The following is a 22,506-nucleotide window of genomic DNA, read 5'->3' as shown; positions in this document are numbered from 1 at the left end:
TGTGGCATAGGCTGGCAGCTGCAGCTCTGTTTCAATCCCTAGCCTGGGAAATTCCATATACCACAGGAGCGGCCATAAAAAGAAAAAGAAGAAAAGAATCTGAGATTTCTAGGGGAACTGTGATACAGGACAAGGCAGTGGTTCCCCAAGTGAGGCTAAATCTCATAACCACTGGAACAGGATTTTAAAAACTAGAGAAAGGGATTTTGATTTATTTGTAGTGGTTTAAGGAAGAATAAAGTGCAATAAAAAAATAGGCAATCAGAGAAAAATCTCAAGGCAACAGTAGTGAGAGTTCAGTGGTGTGTTGCTAGCATTACTGGAAATAATGAAGGTTTTGAAGACTAAAAATGTCTAAAGTTTAGGTGAGATCAGCCAAAAGATCTAGCATAAATTAACAGATCATTCTTAATTATTCATGCTTATGAAGAGAAGTGGTTGACAATCGTGAGTCACTCTTTGATTTTGCAATAAAATGTATGATTTTTCTTTCAGTATTTACCCTTTATGTTAACATCAACATTTGAAGTGGAACTGATAAGAGTACTATATTGGCCGTGGGCACTCAAGCAAATCACAATTATTTTGGGTTCTATTGTCTTACCTGTAAAATTGGTTGGATTATATCACCTCAAGGATTCTTTTTAACAACTGTGAATCTATGCACACTGGTTTGCCCAAATTAATCTAGAATGTTCCAATTCCAAGAACAAAATTAGTTTATTTAAATACCTTACTCATTGGTATTTTAGTTTGCTCGGCAACTGGCTTTTAATTACTGGGTCAACCTTGAGTCTCCAATTAAGAAATGTAGGCTGCAGTGGAACGGACTGCAATTCCTACAATCTGAAGCCACAAAATCTAGATAAGATCGTAGAGAATCACATAGCCAGTGAAAATAACAACAAAAATCTGTCCATCAGATTTCGGGTTTAACATTTTTCAGTACATTACATATTTGAAATTTCTTAGGCATTGAGGGACCACACACGGATACCCACAAGGCAAAGGTCCATCCAAAGGAGACTTTAGGCCTCACCTCCACACGGCTTTGGCGCCACCCCTGTGTTACAGCTCAGGCTGGGATCCTAAGCAAAGCCCTTGGGTCTGAAGGGCAGTTTTAAGAGTTAAGCAGTTTAAGAGCCTCTGAATCCTCCTTCCCGGCCAAGCTGCAACCTACTGAGAAAAACTGGCAGTTTGAAGTGAAGCTTTCCTTTCCTTCCAGATCTCCTTGCCACACTCTTAAATGCCCAGTGCCGGCTTCCCAAACTGCAGCGGCTGTTACCTCAGTCCTGGGAGCCAGGGCTTTGCCGTCGCTGCCGCTAGCTCCAGCCGTCTTGTCCGTGTGGGTGCCTGCTACTGCTACCAGTGTCCGTCAGGGGCGTGGGCGGGGCTTCCGCGCCATCCTCCGAACCTGGGGGCGGGGCCTTAGCGAACCGCCCCGATCCCGGCCACCAGGCAATTAGCAACATGCAGTGTCTCAAATCTGCTCAAGCATTCCTTAGGGTTCAGAGTCAGGGACTGTTTTACAACTTTCTTCTTTTGCCCAAATACTTAGGTTGACCCTAACAGGTAAGGCCTATTTCTCATGGCAAGCAGTATGAAAATGATAAAGAGCTATGGGATTAGAGTCTCAATAGTACCTACAAATCTGTTGTGAAGATTGAGATCATACAAGGTGAGAGCACAGTGTATCTAGCAAATATGTGATAAATACCTGCTGTCATAACTACTAACCTGATTTGGCAGGATCCAGGACTGGAAAAAAAAAAAAAAAAAAAAACCAAGCAAAATGAGCTTATTCATCTAAGAAGATGTTGCAGGACCTCTTAACAATAGACTTTATCAACTAGTAAATGAATCCCAAATTTTGCTTAGGACTGGTCAAAATGATGCAAATTTTGTTATTCTCTATATCTGTATGAATCTCTTTCCTCAATTTACTCAGTAAATTAAAAAGGATTACTTCTGTAAGTGTTTCCCAGAGAGAGGCCCAAAATTGTTAAAGGAAATAATGGGAACAAAACCTCCAGTATTTAAGTTGATGGAAACAGGACAAAGGATAAAAGTTGTGGCTACAGGCAGAATTCTAGGTATCACAATTTGTTCCTCTTAACACAGGGTCTTAAAAATTTTAAAACTCTTGAAAATTACAGGTATTGTAAGTGTGAAGACACTGTATCCAGCATAAAAATCATGTTTCAACTTGTAAACTAAGTATTTTGGTGCACTTGTGTGCTCTGGCTTTTGAAGGTACACATGGACAATGAACACTCAATCTAAATTTTGTTAAAAGTCTGGATCTTCCCCTGTTTTGACAAATTTTGATCCCAGAATCCAATAATTTCCATATGATAATGTAACTTCTTAACTGTTACCCCCAAAGAGAGATAAACAGCAGGATTTTTGAAGCTATGTTTTATCTTTATCCTCTGAATTTCATTTTCTCACTTTTCTCCACTCCCTGTCTATCCTCCTTTATACAAGGTTGCTAAATTCTGTCAGATACGCCAGCTAAGGCTATGATTTCCCCCTCCACAGGACTGACCTCATGTTTTAGCTCAGGTTGCCATAAGAAAATACTAGATTTGGGAGTTCCCGTCATGGCTCAGTGGTTAACGAATCCGACTAGGAACCATGAGGTTGCGGGTTTGGTCCCTGCCCTTGCTCAGTGGGTTAAGGATCTGGCGTTGCCATGAGCTGTGGTGTAGGTCGCAGACGCGGCTCGGATCCCACATTGCTGTGGCTCTGACGTAGGCTGGCAGCTACAGCTCCGATTCGACCCCTAGCCTGGGAACCTCCCATATTCTGCAGGAGTGGCCCAAGAAATGGCAAAAAGACAAAAAAACAAACAACCCCCCCCCCCAAAATACTAGATTGGTGGCTTAAAAGCATAATAGACATTTATTTTCTCACAGTTCTGAAGTCTACAAGTCCAAGGTCAAGGTACCAACATGGTTGGTTTCTGGTGAGAGTTCTATTCCTCAATCATAGAGGGCCACTTTTTTTCTTAATCCTAACATGGCAGGAGAGCCAGGAGGGAAGGAGAAAAAAATAAATGAACTCTCTGGTATCTCTTCTTATAAGGGCATGCATCCTACCGCAAAGGCCCTACCCTCATGACTCCATCTAAACTTAATTACCTCCCCAAAAGGACCATTTCCATATACCATCACAATGGGAGTTCGGGCTTCAACATACAAATTTGGTAGATACAGTTCACTCCAAGGATCTGGTAAATCAACCATTGAAAAATATTAAGTATTTCTCAATTAGGAATTTACAACAAGTATTATGAAGGTTGGTTCCTGAGAATAAAATGAATTAATAGTCTATATTAGTTTATTTAAGTTTTCTACAGTTTTGGAAATTTTTTTCAATATACAAATAGGCCAGTGAATCCTCACTTATAAAACAACAATTTAACACATGACAGTACAAAGATGGTTTGAAAACTGACTCATAATTTTACAACCATATCAATGTCAATAAAAACAAATTGTCTTAAACATATTTAATCATGTAGCTTCAGCAAGACTAGTTAAATGATGAAAAAAGGGGCGACCATGAACACACCCTTTAATTTCATTTCCAAACTGGTTCTTCATTCTGTAGATAATGTCTTGGATGTCTTCTTTTGATAAGTACATGGGTAACTGTCTAGATAGACGTACTGCTTCTCCCTGTAGAGAGAAAGCCATGCATTTTACTTGAATATACCCTGAAGCAGGAAACATGTTTTTACTGGTAAGATGACAGAAAATTGATTATATTCTTTTATTTATTCACTCGACAAATATTTATAAAACACCAATTATGTGCTAATCATTGTTGCAGGTTCCAGAAATACAGCAGAGAACAAGACAAAGAAGATCCTTGCACTTATGAAACTGACATTCTAGTGCAGAGAAGCAGAAAGATGAAAAGACAATTTCAGTGAGTAATAATGAACAGAATTAAACTGGGCAACATGATATAGTGACTATGTAGTTAGGAAAAGCTTCCTCCAAAGCTTTTTAAGTTTCAATTTAAATAAGGAGCAATGATGCAAAGACCATAGGGAAAGAAAAATACTTCAGGCTGAGGAAACAGAAACTGAACAGTCAGTATGGATCTGGCATAGCTACTAAAGTGAAGAAGGACAAGAGAGGGAACTAGGCAGGGGCTAGATCAACCTTAGGACAGGGTAAGCAATTTGGGTTTTAATCTGAATGCACAGGGAAGTAACCAGAAGGTGTTAAAGCAAGAGGCCTTTTTTTTTTTTTTTTTTTCATTTTAAAACAATCAATCTGGCTACTGTATGAAGTATGGCTTGAGGCAAGTCAAGAAGAGAAACAGGAGTCTTACAGGCAATTACTGCAGCCATGGAGAGAGCTTTTTAGAAAAATTTATTTATATATATTATATATTAATATACTATATAAAGTATGTATTTTATTGAGTATTGTTGATGTACAATATATGTTACAGGTATACAATACAGTGATTCACAATTTTTAAAGGTTATGCTCCATTTATACTTATTACAAAACATTTGCTACATTCCCTGTGTTGTACAACATATCATTATAGCTTATTTTATACATGATATTTTGTACCTCTTAATCTCCTACCTCTATATTGCCCCTCCCCACTTCCCTCTACCCACTGGTAACCACTAATTTGTTCTTTATACCCGTGAGTCTCTTTTTTGTTACATTCACTAGTTTGTTACATTTTTTAGATTCTACATATAAGTGACATTCTATAGTACTTGTCATTCTCTCTGTCTGCCTATTTCACTAAACATAATACCCTCCAAGTCTACCCATGTTGCTGCACTTTGCAAAATTTCATTCTTTCTTATGGCTAAGTAGTATTCCATTGTATATACCATATGATCACCTCAACAGATGGAGAAAAAAGCTTTAGACAAAACTCAACATCCATTTATGATAAAAACTTTCTAGAAAGTGGGCACAGAGGGAACATACCTCAACACAATAAAGGCCATATATGACAAACCCACAGCCAACATCATACTCAATGGTGAAAAGCTGAAAGCATTTCCTCTAAAATTGGGAACAAGACAAGGATGCCCACTCTTGTCACTTTTATTCAACCTAATACTGGAAGTCCTAGCCACAGAAATCAGCCAAAGAAAGGAAATTAAAAGAATCCAAATTGGAAAGGAAGAAGTAAAACTGTTACTCTTTGCAGATGACATCATGCTATGTATAGAAAATTCTAAAGACATTACCAAAAAACTACTAGAGCTCATTCATGACTTTGGTAAAGTTGCCGAACACAGAATTTATATACAAAAGTCTGTTGCATTTTTATGCAATAACAGAAAGAGAAATTAAGCAAACAATCCAATTTACCATCATACCTAGGAGTAAATCTGAGGTGGTAAAAGGCCTGTCGTTGGAAAGCTATGACACTGATCTAAGATAATGAAGATGATACAAACAGACGGGAAGATATACTGTGTTCTTGGATGGAAAGTATATTGTTAAAATAAACAAACTACCCAAGGCAATATATAGATTCAGTGCAATCCCTGGCGAGAGTTTTTGACTAGGGTGATAGTAGCAGAGATGGAGGAAGTTACAAAAACTGCTGAAAGGCACTGAAGGTAGAGTCAAGACTTGTTTTTGGACTAGTTATAAGGGAGGCAGAATCAAAGATAATGTCCACATTTTTGGTATGGCAATGCTGTTTTCTGTGATAAGGAAGATTGACAGTTTGGGGGTAAACCAGCATTAAAGAAGCAGGCTTTTTTATTTTTTTAAAAAAGATGTTGTACTTCAAAGATCTTGAATCCTAACATTAGTCTAACTACATACTCTCTCCCATTATCTTTCTACCCATTCCTTTATTCCAACTAAATTACTTCTTCGATTTGATTACCTTTAATCTCCTCAATCTCTACTAACTCTCTGGCCCACCAGCACCTCTCCCTCACCTTTCCCTCCTTCAGGTATGCGTAGTTAGTGACACATTAAAAATATTATCTCTAGCTTCCTGTACTTCCTTCTAGATTCTAACTAAAATCTAAGGGCAGAGTCCTACTATAATCTAATTCATCTTTATATCCCTCTCAGATCTAACACAATTTCTTATATATAGTATGCACTCAAATTTCCTTACGCATCTAATTGTTCTACCACAATCCTCTTGCTAATCCCTGACCCTTGGATAAATTTTACCAAGCACTGTTGGAGAATCAAAAAACTGTCCTGGCTGGATCCAATACCAATATTAGCTCTTATGAACCCTTAGTATGCCCTAAACATTGCATTTTCCTCTAATCACCTTTCTCTTATAGTACCTGCAACTCTGATTTTCAGATTGTTTCCACTATAATCAAATCCTCAGAGCCGCCTCAGCCTCTTTACTCTCAGCAGATAATTTCACCCTACCCCATTACCACATGTATCAAACATGACTTCTCTCAAATTTACCTAAAACACCTTTATTTTTACTTTAAAGCTCTCTTCTGCTCTTGATTCAGAGAATGGTTTCATCTTTCTAAAGCTCATATTGCTATCTCATCTCCCTTCCTGCTTCTTTTGGAACATCTGCTCTTCAATCTTTTATTGTCAGTCTTTTCCACCAAATCACGTTAATTTCTCTTTTCTTCACCACCATGTGACTTGCTGATTACACTTTTCACCACCGCTTCCACTCTCTGGCCAATTCCTACTACTTTTCCATTTATGGCTCTCTTCAAGGATATCACTGCCATCTAACAGCCACACCTGATGGTCTTATAGCAACTCTTACCCTATAAAGAATGTGGCACTACTTACTTATAAGATTCTTTCCTCACTTGACTTTTTTTTTGCTTTTTAGGGCTGCACCTGTGGCATATGGAGATTCCCAGGCTAGGGTCCAATCGGAGCTACAGCTGCTGGCCTACGCCATAGCCACAACAATGCAGGATCCAAGCCACATCTGCGACCCCCACCACAGCTCACAGCAATGCCAGATCCTTAACCCCTGAATGATGCCAGGGATCGAACTCACAACCTCATGGTTCCTAGTCGGATTCGTTTCCACTGCGCCATGACGGGAACTCCATCACTTGACCATTATACTACCTTTCTTTTGTTTCTTCTTTTACTCTCTCATTCATCTTTTTCAGACTGACCTTAAATGGAAGCAGAACTATCGTTCTGACCAAAGTTCTCTTTTCCCATTAAACTATCTTCCTTAACAATCATATCCACTATTGCTTTAACATTATGAGAAATACAATGTTAATAAAAATATTTGTATCTAATCCCAACTATTTCTCCTTCTGCTATTTCTGAAATCTTCCTTCTTTCCATACAGTTTTTCAATACATAAAACACTACCCACAACTCCTCAACCTTTATTTAGTTTATACTAACTCTTTCAAAAGAAAAGGTTCCTTTGAGGGCCCTAGAAACTATCAGTAAAGAATTGCCTCCCCAGAGTTCCCGTCGTGGCGCAGTGGTTAACGAATCCGACTGGGAACCATGAGGTTGCGGGTTCGGTCCCTGCCCTTGCTCAGTGGGTTAACGATCCGGCATTGCCGTGAGCTATGGTGTAGGCTGCAGAGGCGGCTTGGATCCTGTGTTGCTGTGGCTCTGGCGTAGGCCGGGGGCTACAGCTCCGATTTGACCCCTAGCCTGGGAACCTCCATATGCCGCGGGAGTGGCCCAAAGAAATAGCAAAAAGACAAAAAAAAAAAAAAAAAAAAAAAAAAAGAATTGCCTCCACAATAGGCTGGGAAGGTTCACAGGAAAAACCTCTTGAAGGATTCACAGAAGGCTACTGAATTTAATATTCAGGAAAGGTAAAAATGGACTTAGAGATTGAGTAAATCTCACCCTCAGAGTACAGGGCCCACCATGATCACAAGTCTAAACAAAAATAGCTCACTTTTAAAAGGAAGAAAATAAACTTTATTAATAATCAGGTTTGTTTTAAAAAACTTGAGAGATAGAACCTCAAATACAGAGATAATCACTACTGTTTTACCATCACTCTCCAAAACTTTGACATGTAAAAATGAATATACCCAGCATCCATCCTCTATTACTTTTGATTTTTTTAATCCACTGTTAAATTTCTCATTAATGGTAAATACCACTAAAACCCCAAAATTTCCATTTAACTGAAAGCTACATCTTTCAGTTTCTCCCTCCCGCCCCCCCTCTTCTTTTGCTCCTGAATAGATCAGGGCTCAAAATCACATGACAGTACTTTTTAGACAAGAATTTGTCATAAAGGTGGAGCTATTTTGAATCCTTTCTGAAAAAACAAAACAAAAAGAACTTGAAACAAAGTGTCTGGTGCATAAGGCTCTTCCTCAATATGTACTCAAGAAATGATGTTATAGTGAGGATCCAAGACAGAGTTTACCACAACCAGCCTATGACGTGAAACTTTTAGTGGGGTTTTCTTTTTTTAATAGTATTTCCTCTTGCAAACAGATAATAAGCCTTGTGGAAACTTTACCATATTAAAAACATTTACTATCTTACTAAGGAACAGTTAAGTATCTTTAAAACCTAGCCAACCTACATAAGCTAATAATGCTTACCTCTAAGTAACTCATCACTTTGCGAGGTCTACATTCATAAACTTCCTTTGCATTTTTATTTAATATAGCATTAAGAATTTCTTTTAAATCCATTACTCCATAGAATGGAAGACAATTAGCCATTCCTTCTATTTCCAAATAGTTTTCAGCCATGGAAGCTCCTAAAAAAATAAATAAACAAACAAATAAAGCCACATATAGATACAGTGAGCTTAGCTTTGTTTAAACCATATTCCAGGACATGTCTATTAAAAACATAATCACTGTTAAAATAATTAGCGAACCTTCACTAGACTATTAATATAGCCAGGAAAAAGTTTTGTTCCTTAGCTGAAGAACAAATAATAACTTCCCGTAAGATTTCATATTCAGGAGTTCCCATTGTGGCGCAGTGGTTAACAAATCTGACTAGGAACCATGAAGTTGCGGGTTCGATCCCTGGCCTTGCTCAGAGGGTCAAGGATCCGGCATCATGGTGAGCTGTGGTGTAGGTTGCAGACGTGGCTCAGATTCCACATTGCTGTGGCTCTGGTGTAGGCTGGTGGCTGTGGCTCCAATTAGATCCCTAGCATGGGAACCTCCATATGCCGCAAGAGCGGCCCTAGAAAAGGCAAAAAGACAAAAAAAAAAAAAAAAAAAAAAAAAAAAAAAAATTTCATATTCACATTAAGTCATAAGTGCTCAAAGAAACCACAAGTGCTTTAATATCATTCAATTTAATCACGATTATTGATGTTCTGTTCCCTACATTTGTTTAGAATATTTCTTACTTTGGAGAGAAAATGGAGTCCTATGATATTTATTAAAATAAAACTGGTTAAATGTTTTAACGACTGCTGCTGTTCAAATTCTATCCTACTGGTTTAATATCTAAAAGCCTGAATTATTTCCATGATTATTTAACTTACAAGTTGTTATAAAAATACTCACATGGTAAATTTGAGTTGACCCATTTATATACTGCCAAATGGTAAATTTGACTTGACCCATTTATATACTGCCAAATGATCACCACTATAGTAACTTATTAATATATTAGTAATTTGAGGAAAAGGACCATTAATGCTTATTCAAAATATTTTACTAAAATAATGTTTAAATCTGATACATTATCTACTATTTAAATTACTTTAAATAATTTAGTGATTAAAATAAAGCTAAAAACTAGCAATATGATTGGATATACAATGTAACAAGATATCCATAAAATAAAACATAATATCCATAATAATAATAAAACAGCACACATTCCCAGTCGTCAAATTTGGCTTTAGAATGAGTTTTATAATTTTAGAAAATAATAGAGATTTGTTTTCTTTGGCTATATATGTATAATTGCATTCTTAATATTGAAGACCACAAAATGTTACCTATAAGTAAAGAGAAAGAGTCCAATGTTAGATAAATCATAGCTATCAATGGATAAATTAAAAAAGAGCAACGTAGCTTGAAGAGTTTTTAGACCCTGAGATGTCAAAGACCCCATCCCTAACCTGTTTCCAGTTACAGACCAGTTCTTTGACCTGAATGGCCGATGCAATGGTAGTACACTAAACAGAGCAGGCATCCTAATGCTCTTCCCAGGAAAGGACTGGAGAATAATATAAGAAGATATTTAATCAAGCATTAAGGGATAAAATATAGAATTCAGGGAAGGGAGATAAAATGAGAGTTTGAGCAACCAAGGGAACTTAAATGGGACTTGAAACAGGGTTTAGACAGGTAAAGGCGAAGTAGCAGAATATTCTAGTTCCATTTTTTTTTTTTAATGGCTGCAGGTGAGGCATGTGGAAGTTCCCAGGTCAGGGGTGGAATCAGAGCCACAGCTGCTGGAGCTGTAGCCACCAGCCTACACCACAACCAAAGCAATGCCAGATCCCAGCCACATCTGCGACCTACACCTCGGCTCGAGGCAATCACAGATCCTTAACCCACTAAGCAAGGCTAGGGATCGATACTAGTTGGGTTTGCTTCCCCAAACCACAAAGGGAACTAACTCCTAGTTCACATCTTTTTACATATATACAGATAGGAAAACTTAACAGTCAAGAGACTTTTCACTATTGCTGGTTCTATACTATTTATAGTATGATTAGACTGAAAAGTCTAACACTGACTACATTAACCATGGAAAATTATACACATTTCATAAAATTACTTGTGGATTATGGGTAAAATTACTTGTGGACAAATGAGGTAACTGAGCAATCTGTGTTTACAAAATTTAGATATGTAAAACTCAGAGATATTTGGAATAATATTCAACTAATTTCCATAAAATTCTGTGAAATGCTCAGAAAATACCTTAGTGGTTTGACAAGCTGTCATTTCCTAAAATATGTAATTCTTACTGCTATAGAACAAAAGCTATTCTCATTAACAAGTGAAGTTCTTTGGGTCACATTCAGAATCTCTTTCCTTAAGGCCAGATGTATTCTTCCTCTCTGTCAAGTGCTTTTATCAAAACATGTTTTACGATAATTGGTAAACTGCCGATCAAAAGTTAGTCCAATTAAACAAAACTCTACTAAAAGAAAGAAATGGTCTTTAAATATGACATAGAAATTAATGGAGGAGTTCCTGTCGTGGCGCAGTGGTTAACGAATCCGACTAGGAACCATGAGGTTGCGGGTTTGATCCCTGCCCTGGCTCAGTGGGTTAACGATCCGGCGTTGCCGTGAGCTGTGGTGTAGGTCACAGATGCAGCATGGATCCCGCGTTGCTGTGGCTCTGGCGTAGGCTGGCAGCTACAGCTCCGATTAGACCCCTAACCTGGGAACCTCCATATGCCGCGGGAGCAGCCCAAGAAATGGCAAAAAGAAAAAAAAAAAAATTAATGGAGGAGTTCCAGCTGTGGCTTAGGAGAAACGAATCTGACTAGCATCCACAAGGATGCAGGTTCAATCCCTGGCCTTGCTCAGAGGGTTAAGAATCTGGCATTGCTGTGGTGTAGGCCATCGGCTACAGCTCCAATTCAATCCCTAGCCTGAGAACCTCCGTATGTCCAAGTGCAGCCCCAAAATGACCAAAAAAAAAAAAAATTTAATGAAGGGAAAAAAATGAAGGCGTTCCTGTGTGGCTCAACAACTAGTATCTATGAATGTGAGTTCGATCCCTGGCCTTGTTCAGGGGGTTAAGGATCTGGCCTTGCCACAAGCTTTGGTGTAAATTGCAGGCGCATCTTAGATCTGGCATTGTAGTGGCTGTGATGTAGGCTGGCAGCTGCAGCTTCGATTTGACCCCTATCCTGGGAATTTCCATGTGCCACAGGTATAGCCCTAAAAAAACAAAACAAAACAAAACAAAACAAAAAAAAACAAAAAAACAAAAAAACCACAAATGTTTTTAACTTGATTTGTTATTGACAAGAGAAATAATGCTGATGATAATTTAATTTCAATCAAATTAAGTCAGTTTGTACATGATTGTCTTAATCATTTTGCATCTTTGGTGCCATCCAAAGTACCAAAGGCATTTATAGGACTTAAAAAAACACTACCTACAAGCTAAGAGCTGAAAACATCTGTCAGACAGAAACTTACTGGGTGATTCAAATATGCTCTTGGAACAGACAAGGGTAGTTATCCTAATTAAAAAGAAAAATGGCTGTGATAATATTTTTCATGAAAAAAAAAATGGTAGCTGCCACCAATGCCACATAGTCAATTAGGAAAAGAGATTAAGAAAAAAAAAATCTTGTTACACACACATACATAAACTCCTTGCTCCACACTTCAAATAAATTTTTACAATGTCAGAAGCTTTGGGAAAAAAGGATTTTTAGGAGGACCAAAAAAATAATACTGGTCAGTTCAGGTCAGAAAGAGATTACTGGAGGATGGGAAGAAAAGAGAATATTTGAAAACATACCATTGCCAAGTACTATGCTGATTTACATAAGTACCTAGAGTTTAGTGCTAACAATTTCATGAATTAAATATATCATTTTATTAGGAAATCAAAATAAATTAGTTAAAAGCTAGGTTTTAAAGGCAGATTTCTTGGGTTCATATCCTGGTTCTACCATTCTATACCCTTAAGCAAACAATTTCTCTGAGCCTCATTTTCTCCATCTATAAAATGGGCACAATAACAGAAACATAGGGCTACTAGAAATATCAATTGAATTAATACATTTAATGCTTAAGACCAGTACCCTGCTGATGAGGAAACACTGAAGCCAACGAACCTTCCCTAGAACACATGTTTTTAAATGGCTAAACTGGGATGTGGAGTAACTCTTCACATCTAAATATCTAGGATTGAGGTAGAAGCTAAGTTCTGGGTAGGTTTTCTTATAAACCACTAGTCAATTAAATTAAGTTTGGAACACCAAACCATTTTCTGTATACATCACATTTCATGGTTATGGACACTGTTTTTAGTTATTTTCTTTTCATGTCAGTAAAGGGAGGTGGGACAGTGGAATCACTCACTCTTCCTGGTACCTCTGTGCCTCTTGATACTAGATGAAGGGAAAATAATAGGATAAGATTAGCCTAGGTAGCTAGTTAAGTATGGAAACTATGAAAGAACAGAGAAGGGGCCAGCCAGGAAAAGCGAAGTCTCCTAGCCAGATTTTTTTTTCTCCCCATGCAGTAAATTTCCATAATAAGCAACCAGTATTATCACAGTCTTTTTAGTAAAGCCATGGAAGCAAATAATCTACTCTACAGAATAGTGAGACTGCTTATGTTATATATCTTGCAGGCAAAACAAGTAGAAGTTTTTAAAAAAGGAAAGGGGAAGTCCACTTTTGTTAGTCCATTCCAGTATCCTACATATTTATTTCTACTTAATCATCTAAGGAGTATTTAATAATTTAGTTAAACACAGCAGGCAGTTTGCATATTGTGACAAACGATGGCAAAAATTACAATGAAACTACTTTATTAGTTATAAAAATGCAAATGCAAGGAAGTGAACTGAAAGAGATACCAAACTTGCTTAATTCAGGCAGAGGTGACCTTTTTGAAACGACTGTTTTTACACAGCTGACAGTGTACTTTTTAATTTTTTTGAGGTTTCACATAACTTTTATTTATTTATTTAAAATTAAGGTATATAACCTTATATTCATTTCAGGTGTACATTGTAATGATTTGATATTTGTATATACTGCAAAATGATCACCACAATAAGTCTAGTTAACATCTGTCACCAGAAATATTTACAGTGTTTTTCTGGTGATGAGAACTTTTAGGATATACTCTCTTAGGAACTTTCAAATACACAGTACAGTATTATTAACTACAGTCATCATGTCATACATTATATCCCCATGACTTACTTTACACTTTACCCATTTGCCCATCCACCAACACCCGCCTCCTGGCACCACTTAATCTGTTCTCCGTATCTATGAGCTCAGTTTTGACACAGTACTTTTAGAACACAAATGTAAACCATGATATCTGTAAATCATGAAACACAAACGTAACTTTTGGAACAAGACCTTTTTTTCAAGTCAGGAAGTATTAAATAACATTATCATACCTGGTATCAATTTTATCTTGAAACCATTTGCAGTAAGACGAGGATCAGACAGATAAGTTGATCCACTGTATCTTGGGTCATCTGTTGTCATTTTATATAAAATCTCTAAATAATGAGATCCATTAAAAAGACTGAAAAAGAAATTATGGCCCTTTAACTTATTAAATACATAAAATGAAATATGAGGATTTATGGAAAAAAGTTAATCCAACAGTCCTTTTAAAGTGTTATCATCAGTAACCAAAGTACAAAGGTGTAAGTCACCCTGTGAGAAACTTTACTTTTTTATATTTCTGTCAATATCCACAGACCTATTAGATAAAGTGTTACAGAAAGGAAGAACACACATAAAAGACAGTTTCTATCTTCTAAAAATGTTACAAAGTAAACATGAAATTTAAAAGGTGCTCCTTCTATATAATCCAAAAATTTTACTTATAAATAATGCTATTTAATATCTTTATTTAGACAGACACAATACACTGTCAAGTTACCAAAGTAGTCCATTCTGTATAACAGTTGAGTGGTCCTCAACTGCCACTCAAGGTTTCTTCAATAATAAGAAGGTAAGCATGTAACTTTTTCTCTCAGGAACTTATAAATGTAGTAATTCAGGGATGTGGAGAGTTTATTCCACTATACTACAGGCATGGTATGTTTGCCAAAGGTGGCATATGAAATGATTCTGAGTGGTACAAGCCCTAAACAAGAAATTGAGGTCAAAGGCTATAGAGAGCACAAATTAACCTTTCGTGTTGGATTTAGGCTTGGTCAGGGTGCTTGATAACATGTTATTTACAGTAATGTGTCTGTTGTGGTTGATACCTACCATGTGGTAGATAAGTAAGGCACTGTTCTATGTTCTATCCAGTGCAGGGTGATGAGCTGCTATTTCTCAATTAAAATTCTATACCCCTTGAAACAGTAAATGAATAGATGATGTATTTGCTTGTCACCACCATAAGGTTGAGGACCCCACTGGCTATGAGAGTAGATATCAGAGAGGAGAACTTTGGCTGTATATCAGATGTGCTCTATTGGTCTAACATTTAGAAGATCAATCTAAGAGCTGGTGGAGGTGGTGGTGGCAGTGATAATAATAAAGTATAGAAATAAGTGGTACAGGATCTACACTTACTGTCTAGATCCACCATTTATTTACAACTGTATGAAGCCTGGTAAGTTACTTAATATTCCTGTGTTTCAGTTTCCTCATTAAAATGTGGATGCCTAGGGAGTTCCTGTTGTGGCTCAGTGGTTAACAAATCTGACTAGGAATCATGATGTTGCAGGTTCGATCCCTGGCCTTGCTCAGTGGGTTAAGGATCCGGCGTTGCTGTGAGCTGTGATGTAGGCTGCAGATGCGGCTTGCATCCCGTGTTGCTGTGGCTGTGGTGTAGGCCGGCGGCTATAGCTCCCATTAGACCCCTAGCCTGGGAATCTCCATATGCTGAGGGTGCAGCCCTAAAAAGACCAAAAAAAAAAAAAAAAAAAATGTGGATGCTTAGTATAAGGTTACTATGAAGATAAGATCATGAAACCTTTGTTAGTAAAGTTCCTACCTTATAGTAAGTGCTCTATAAACATTAGCTATTGTATTATCATTGAACTCTTACTTTGTATTTTACAGATCTCTAATTTACTTTGCTGAGAGATAAACAACACAATCTGCATTAGACGCTGATGAGAAAACTGAGCCAAACCCATAATTATCCTGTTTATGACTTGCTGTGAAAAACTTACATTATTAATTTGATGGACATGTCATATTTCAGAAGAAAGGTGAAAACTGTTGCTATCCATTTTCAAATAAGAAAGATCTACCACCAAGCTAGGAGTTCCTGTCGTGGCTCAGTGGTTAACAAATCTGACTAGGAACCATGAGGTTAGGTTCGATACCTGGCCTTGCTCAGTGGGTTAAGGATCTGGCGTTGCCGTGAGCTGTGGTGTGGGTTGCAGACACGGCTCAGATCTGGCATTGCTGTGGCTGTGGCGCAGGCCAGAGGCTACAGCTCTGATTGGACCCCTAGCCTGAGATCCTCCATATGCCACAGGTGCAGCCCTAGAAAAGACAAAAAAAAAAAAAAGATCCACTACCAAGCTAATATGGACCACAAATAATTTTTAATGTATTTGTTTCTGAACAGAACATCACAAAGAAAAACATTTTAGGGAGTCTGTTGTGGCTTAGCGGAAAGGAATCTGACTGGTATCTGTGAGGATGCAGGTTTGATCCCTGGCCTTGCTCAGTGGGCTAAGGATCCAGCATTTCTGTGAGTTGTGGTATAGGTCACAGATGCAGGTCGGATCTGCGTTGCTGTGGCTGTGGTGCAGGCAGGCGGCTACAGCTCTGATTCGATCCCCAGGCTGGGAACTTCCATATGCCGTGGGTGTGGCCCTAAAAGAAAAAAAAAAGAAAGAAAAACATTTACAAAACCTATAATTCATACAAGCACAAAAAGATTTTTGATATCTAAATGAAAATTTACAAATATTTTAGAAAAGCAATTGAGCATAAAATTTCAAATACAACCTTAGCTCTTTTTAAGGGAAGAAAAAGAAAAGTACTATGAGATGTTTGAACTGTTTTAATATAGCCTAAGACTGTATTAATTCTTTTTAATTCTTCCTTTGACAGTTTCTTAAATCAATCTTGAGAATACTGAAAAAAATTAGTTACTGTGATTATTACTGCCTTAATTAAAAAGTAGCTTTAGCAAATGGTTTTTCTGCTTCTGCCCTTGTTTTTCTTTCTGAGCTAACTGTGATTTCAAAATGAAAGAGGGAAAAACAAATTAAACACCACCACAAGGAGGCATAGAAAAGAACAGAAACAATGGAATATTTCAATGAACAAGTGACTCTATATCCACAATAGGTTAATGGTATGATATTAGGTGAGATTTTAAATCCATAACAAAATGTAATGGTTGAACCTTGTTTAGATATAAATTAAATTTAATAATTTCAAAACTATAAAAAACATTTTGAGACAATGAAGAATAATTCCAAGGAATTATTACCATGTAATAATGAAAAAGATATTGTGGCTAGGTAAGAAAACAGCCTTTTTTTTACCCCCTCTCTTTTTTAGGGCCACAGGTGCAGCATATGGAAGTTCCCAGGCTAGGGGTCGAATTGGAGCCTTAGCCACAGCCACATGGGATCTGAGCCGCGTCTGTGACCTATACCACAGCTCACGGCAGTATCAAGTCTTTAACCTACTGAGCAAGGCTAGGGATCAAACTCATCCTAATGGATACTAGTCAGGTTCATTACCACTGCGCCACAACAGGAACTCTGAAAATAGTCATTTTTGAAAGAAACATACTGAAAACTCTAAGGGTGGGAACTGTTCTAAATTCCTTAGCTAAGAAACAATAATGTATATATATGTGTGTATACACACACACACGTATATAGACAGAGAAAATGTGGCATAATCTTGATAATTGTTGATAAAGGCATTCTATTTTAGTATATGTTTGACATGTTTAAAAAAAAAACAACAACAGTACACAATGAAGAAAGGCCATGGCAATCCAATGTCAGAATTAACCTGGGGAAGTCACTAATGTACAGGGGGGCACTGAGCTTGATATTTCTTAACTGCAGAAGTAAACTATCTAGAATATTCTACAACATTTGTTTTAAATATTTTAAATTTATTTAAAAGCAATTAATTTCTTTAAATATTAGAAACCCAGTTTTAAAAATGTCTTTAAATAAATACCTCTGTTCCCTACTAGGAAACACTTCTAACTTTTTACTTTCAGTTTCAGTTAATAAATGTTTTTGGAGAAAAAAATATATATATATTATTTCATCATACCTCTCTGTTAATATAATTGGCTTTTCCAGTGGTTCTGCAGGAAGTTTATGATTCTCAAGAAGTCTTTTAAACAGCAGAGCTTCTTCCACTCTATATGGATTTAATAACATTATCTCTGTTTTGGATGTAATTAGCCATGCATCAGGAAACTTGAGACTATGGATCAAGCAGAGTTCATCCTTTTCTTCTAAGTCAAATTTGTTATGTTTATCAAAATTCTTTTTTAAGTTTTCCATAGAGAAGGGGATCTGAACTATTTTAATGTTTTGGTTCTTTTTTTCAAATTGGGACTGAAAGAGCTCATCAAGTTTTGGCTGATTAGATAACGAAGTTTTCAACTTGTGCCTCTGTGCCAAATTCCACGCGCTGGTGGGTTTTATCTTTTTTTTCCCATCTTTTAATGATATTTGTGACTCCTGTTCAATGGCTTTCTTGATTTGCCTATTGTATCGTTCCAAGTCTTTAGTAGCCTTCTCTTCATATCTATGAATAGAGATAAGAAAGAACTAATGAAGTCAGAATCAGAAATACATTAACATCTAAAATAAAATTTTATAAAAAACAAAGAGTTAGCATTCCAGGTTCAGTAATGATGAAGGAGCTCATATTAGACTAACCCTCCCACATATAACCATGATAAACTCTGAACAAACTATAGAAATCAACTATTTAAAATAGGCATTGAGGAGCTATAAAAAGCATGCAGAATTTGTAATGGATTCAACCCTTGAAAATAAAAGATCCACCACATTTACACTACTTTTACCCAGAGGGCAGTCCCCAGCAGTAAGAGAGAATAGCAAGAACTCAATCAGAAAGCTCTACTCTTACTAGACTAAGTCATAAGAACACAAAACTTCTTGCTTCCAAAACAACTAGCAATTGAGGGAGAAAAATCCCAAGGGTGAGTATCTAGAGGAAAATAACCATTAAAAGGCTAAATGAGCTAAACAGAGATTTCAATGGCTGTTGTGTGTAGGAGAAACAAAATTTGGAGTTTAAATTTCATATAATTAGATGGCTTGGTAAACACTTTGGGCTTCAATTAAAACTAAAGAAGGGCCACATCCTAGGGGTAAGGGAAAAACAAAAACAAAAACAAAAAACAATGTTCTGGAACTAAGGAAGCTGCCCTAGGACTACTAGCAAAATTTAAACACTCTTTGCCTGAGGAAGTGTAAAACAGAGCCTCCACAAGCTCAAGGTGATCGTCAGTAGTTTAAATGTTGGTAGAACAAAATTCAACACTTTTCAGAAAAAGATAACAGAATCCAGAGTTTTTACAACATATCACCTATACATTCATTATACAAGCAAAAGTTATCACTCAAGCAGTAAAACAGGAAAATGTGAATTACAGTAAAGAGAAAAAGTGGACAGTAGAAACAAACTCAAGATGACACAGATGTTGGAATTGGAAAAAAATTTTTTAAAATAGGTATATATATATATATATGGACTTAAGGAAAAGATGATCAAAGTGAGAGACCAGAAAGAGAAGGGAAATTATAAAAGAACCAAATGGAAATTCTAAAACTAAAAAATACAGTATCTAAAATGAAAAATACACTGGGCAGACTTAACAGCTGATCAAAGATGGCAAAAGAAAGGGTCAGTAAACATGAAGACAGAACAATAGAAATTATCCAATCTGAACAACAGAGGGAAAAATGATTGAGAAGATTGAGAAGAACAACTCAGTGACCTATGGCACAACAAACAACCTAACACATATATAACTAGAGTCCCAGATAAAAGATATGAAAGTGATGGGGAAAACAAAATTCAAAGAAATCATGGCTGAAAAGTATCCACTTTGGATAAATGCAACATTTTACAGATCCCAGAAGGTCAGTGAATCCCAAGCAGGATAAATACAAAGAAATACACAGCTAACTACATTAGAATCAAACTACTGAAAACCAAAGATAAAGATAAAATCCTGGAATCAGAAAAGAAAAAAAAAAGATTTAATAAAAAAGGAGCACTACAACAAATGATGGATATTACTTCTCATCATAAGCAATGTAGAGCCAGATAAAGATGAGTAAATCCTTTAGCTAAAAGAATTCAGAATTCAATTATACCCATAAAAATGTCCTTCAAAACCAAAGCTGAAATAAAAATGTTCAGATTACAAAAAAAGCTGAGAATCTGTGGCCAGTGTAATTACCTTACTAGGAAATTTCATGCCACTAAATGGAAATTCAGATCTATAGGAAAAAATGATGAGCACCAAGGATGGTAATTGCACAGCCAAACAGAGTAAAAAAAAAAAAAAAAAAAAAAAAGAATTAAAAAAAATTCTCTTATTTTGAATAACCCATTAAATATTTTAAAAATGGCATTTTAAAGTGAGATTTATTTATTTTATTTTATTTTTTTTTTTGTCTTTTGTCTTTTTGTTGTTGTTGTTGTTGCTATTTCTTGGGCCGCTCCCGCGGCATATGGAGGTTCCCAGGCCAGGGGTTGAATCGGAGCTGTAGCCACCGGCCTACGCCAGAGCCACAGCAACGCGGGATCCGAGCCGCGTCTGCAACCTACACCACAGCTCACGGCAACGCCGGATCGTTAACCCACTGAGCAAGGGCAGGGACTGAACCCGCAACCTCATGGTTCCTAGTCGGATTCGTTAACCACTGCGCCACGACGGGAACTCCAAAAGTGAGATTTATTTTTATGCAGAGGTAAAATATATGACACCAACTGTATAAATGACAGGGTAAGTGGAATTATACTTGGAACATTTTTATAGTTTATGTGAAAATGGTACCCTACTAACTCTAAGTTGAGTATGATAAATTAAGGATGTATAATATATTCACCAAAGCAAAAAATAAGGCAAAGCCAACAGAGGAATTAAAATTAAAGAATAACCCTAAAGAGGCTGCCAATCTCCCAAAACAAGGAGGAACAGAGGAACAAAATTGAGACCAAAACACAACCATATCAGTTATTACCTTAAATGAACAAAATACTCTATGTGAAAAGCAGAGATTGTCAGACTGAATTTCAAATGCAAAATTCAGAGATAGAGGTGTGGCCAAGATGCTGAAGCAGTAGGACCCTGAGCTTGCCTCCTGTCATGGGCACAACAAAATTACAACTATTTACTGAGCAACTACTGATGAGAATGAACTAGAGAAAAACATCTACACTAAAGATATAAAGAAGGAACGACAAGATGGGTAGGAGGGACACAGCTTAGGCATAGTTAAGACCCATACACCCATGGTGGAAGACCCTCATACAGGAGGAAAACATCAATCACAGAGGTTCTTCTTCAAAAGCCTGGGGTCCAAGCCCCACATCGGGATCCCCATCCCAGAGATCCTGCACCAGAAAGACAAGTTCCCATAAAGCTTGGCTCTGAAGGTAAGTGGGGCTTACTTTCAGGAGAGCCAGAGGGCTGAGGGAAATAGATTTCTCTCTTAAAGAACACAAGCAAAATTTCACACTCTAAGACCCAGCAAAGTAGTAATTTCAAAGGAGCCTGGGTAAGACTTCTCTTCTGATTTTGGAGACCCTCTCTGAGAGAGGCAGGAGGGAAGTGGAACTCACTTTGAGGACAGATATGCTGACACCAACCATTTTTGGAAGCTTGTACTACCATGTGGACACTGAAGCTGGCAAGTGTCATTATGGAAAGTTTATAGCAATACAAGCAAGTGTCATTATGGAATCCTACCTCTAGCTTATTAACCTTGAGATTCAGCCCTGTGCACCAGCCTTTCATCATCAGTATCGGGACTCCTCAGGATAAGCAGTTAACTGGGCAAGGACATAGCCCCAAACACCAGCAGGATAGCTCCCACAGGACCCCTTGAGCCCACAGCCACTCTAGGACCTGTCCCCACCTACCAGAAGGCCCAGAACCTGGTCCACGCACCAATGTACAGACATTAGTCCTAGGACCCTCAGCTAGCTATTAGGGCTGGCCCTAGTACCAGCAAGTAGAAACCAACATGGGACTCCCTAGTCTGAAACTCCAGGATCTGGCTTTGCCTACCAGGGGGGAGGCAATAGACCCAGGGTATCCTGGGCCTGGCCCTGCCCACCAAGGGACTAATATGAGCCCTGGAAACCCCAGCCCCTATACCCAGAGATCCTAAGATGCAACTCTGCCCACCAGTGTGCCTGCAGTAGCCCCAGGACCCAGTCTCACCCACCAGTGGGTCAACACCAACTCTGGGACACCGAAGACTTGACAGTTAGACATTAGAAACTGGCCCATGCACCAGCAGGCCAACATCTCGACTATAGGGAAAGCTGTGTCAGGAACCATCTCTGCCTACCAGCAGGCAGACACAAAATCCGGGACCCCCCAGCCCACAGCCATCCACCTTGAGACCCAGAATTACCAGCCAATCGGCTAGGACTAGCCTTGGGACCCACCAGGACTCTAGCCAGTCTCTCATGACCTGGCTCTGCCAACCAGTGGGCTGGCACCAGTACCAGGACTTCCCTGACTGTGCGACCAGTTGTGCCAGCACCCTTTGCACAAGATAAGTCATTGTAACTAAATGGAATGGCCAGCCATATCTACCAGCACACCCACAGTAGTCAGACTACCACAACAGAAGGACCCACACAATCCAAGAGAGGGCATTCCCAAAGCAAA

General features: G+C 37.8%; 1 protein-coding gene across 15 annotated transcripts in view; it reads right to left on the bottom strand.

The window, feature by feature from the left end:
* Positions 2,886–22,506, bottom strand: part of PMS1 (PMS1 homolog 1, mismatch repair system component) — a 124,903-nt gene continuing 105,282 nt past the window's right edge. For 7 of the 15 annotated variants that reach the window (XM_013984337.2, XM_021075393.1, XM_021075396.1 and 4 more), the window contains 4 exons: positions 17,886–18,368; positions 14,054–14,184; positions 8,558–8,718; positions 2,892–3,683 (listed from right to left, as the gene is read on the bottom strand). In XM_013984337.2, the coding sequence (XP_013839791.2) occupies positions 3,519–3,683; positions 8,558–8,718; positions 14,054–14,184; positions 17,886–18,368 (940 nt within the window). In that variant the 3' untranslated portion in view covers positions 2,892–3,518. Of the gene's footprint in view, positions 3,684–8,557; positions 8,719–14,053; positions 14,185–17,885; positions 18,369–22,506 lie in introns of all 15 variants that reach the window. The other 8 variants (XR_002339170.1, XM_021075390.1, XM_021075394.1 and 5 more) reach the window with 2 other exon arrangements.

This window comes from Sus scrofa, chromosome 15, assembly GCF_000003025.6.
Source record: "Sus scrofa isolate TJ Tabasco breed Duroc chromosome 15, Sscrofa11.1, whole genome shotgun sequence".
NCBI classification, from domain to species: Eukaryota; Metazoa; Chordata; class Mammalia; order Artiodactyla; family Suidae; genus Sus; species Sus scrofa.
The sequence above is the reverse complement of the archived record's forward strand: the minus strand, read 5'-3'. Positions and strand labels throughout refer to the sequence as shown.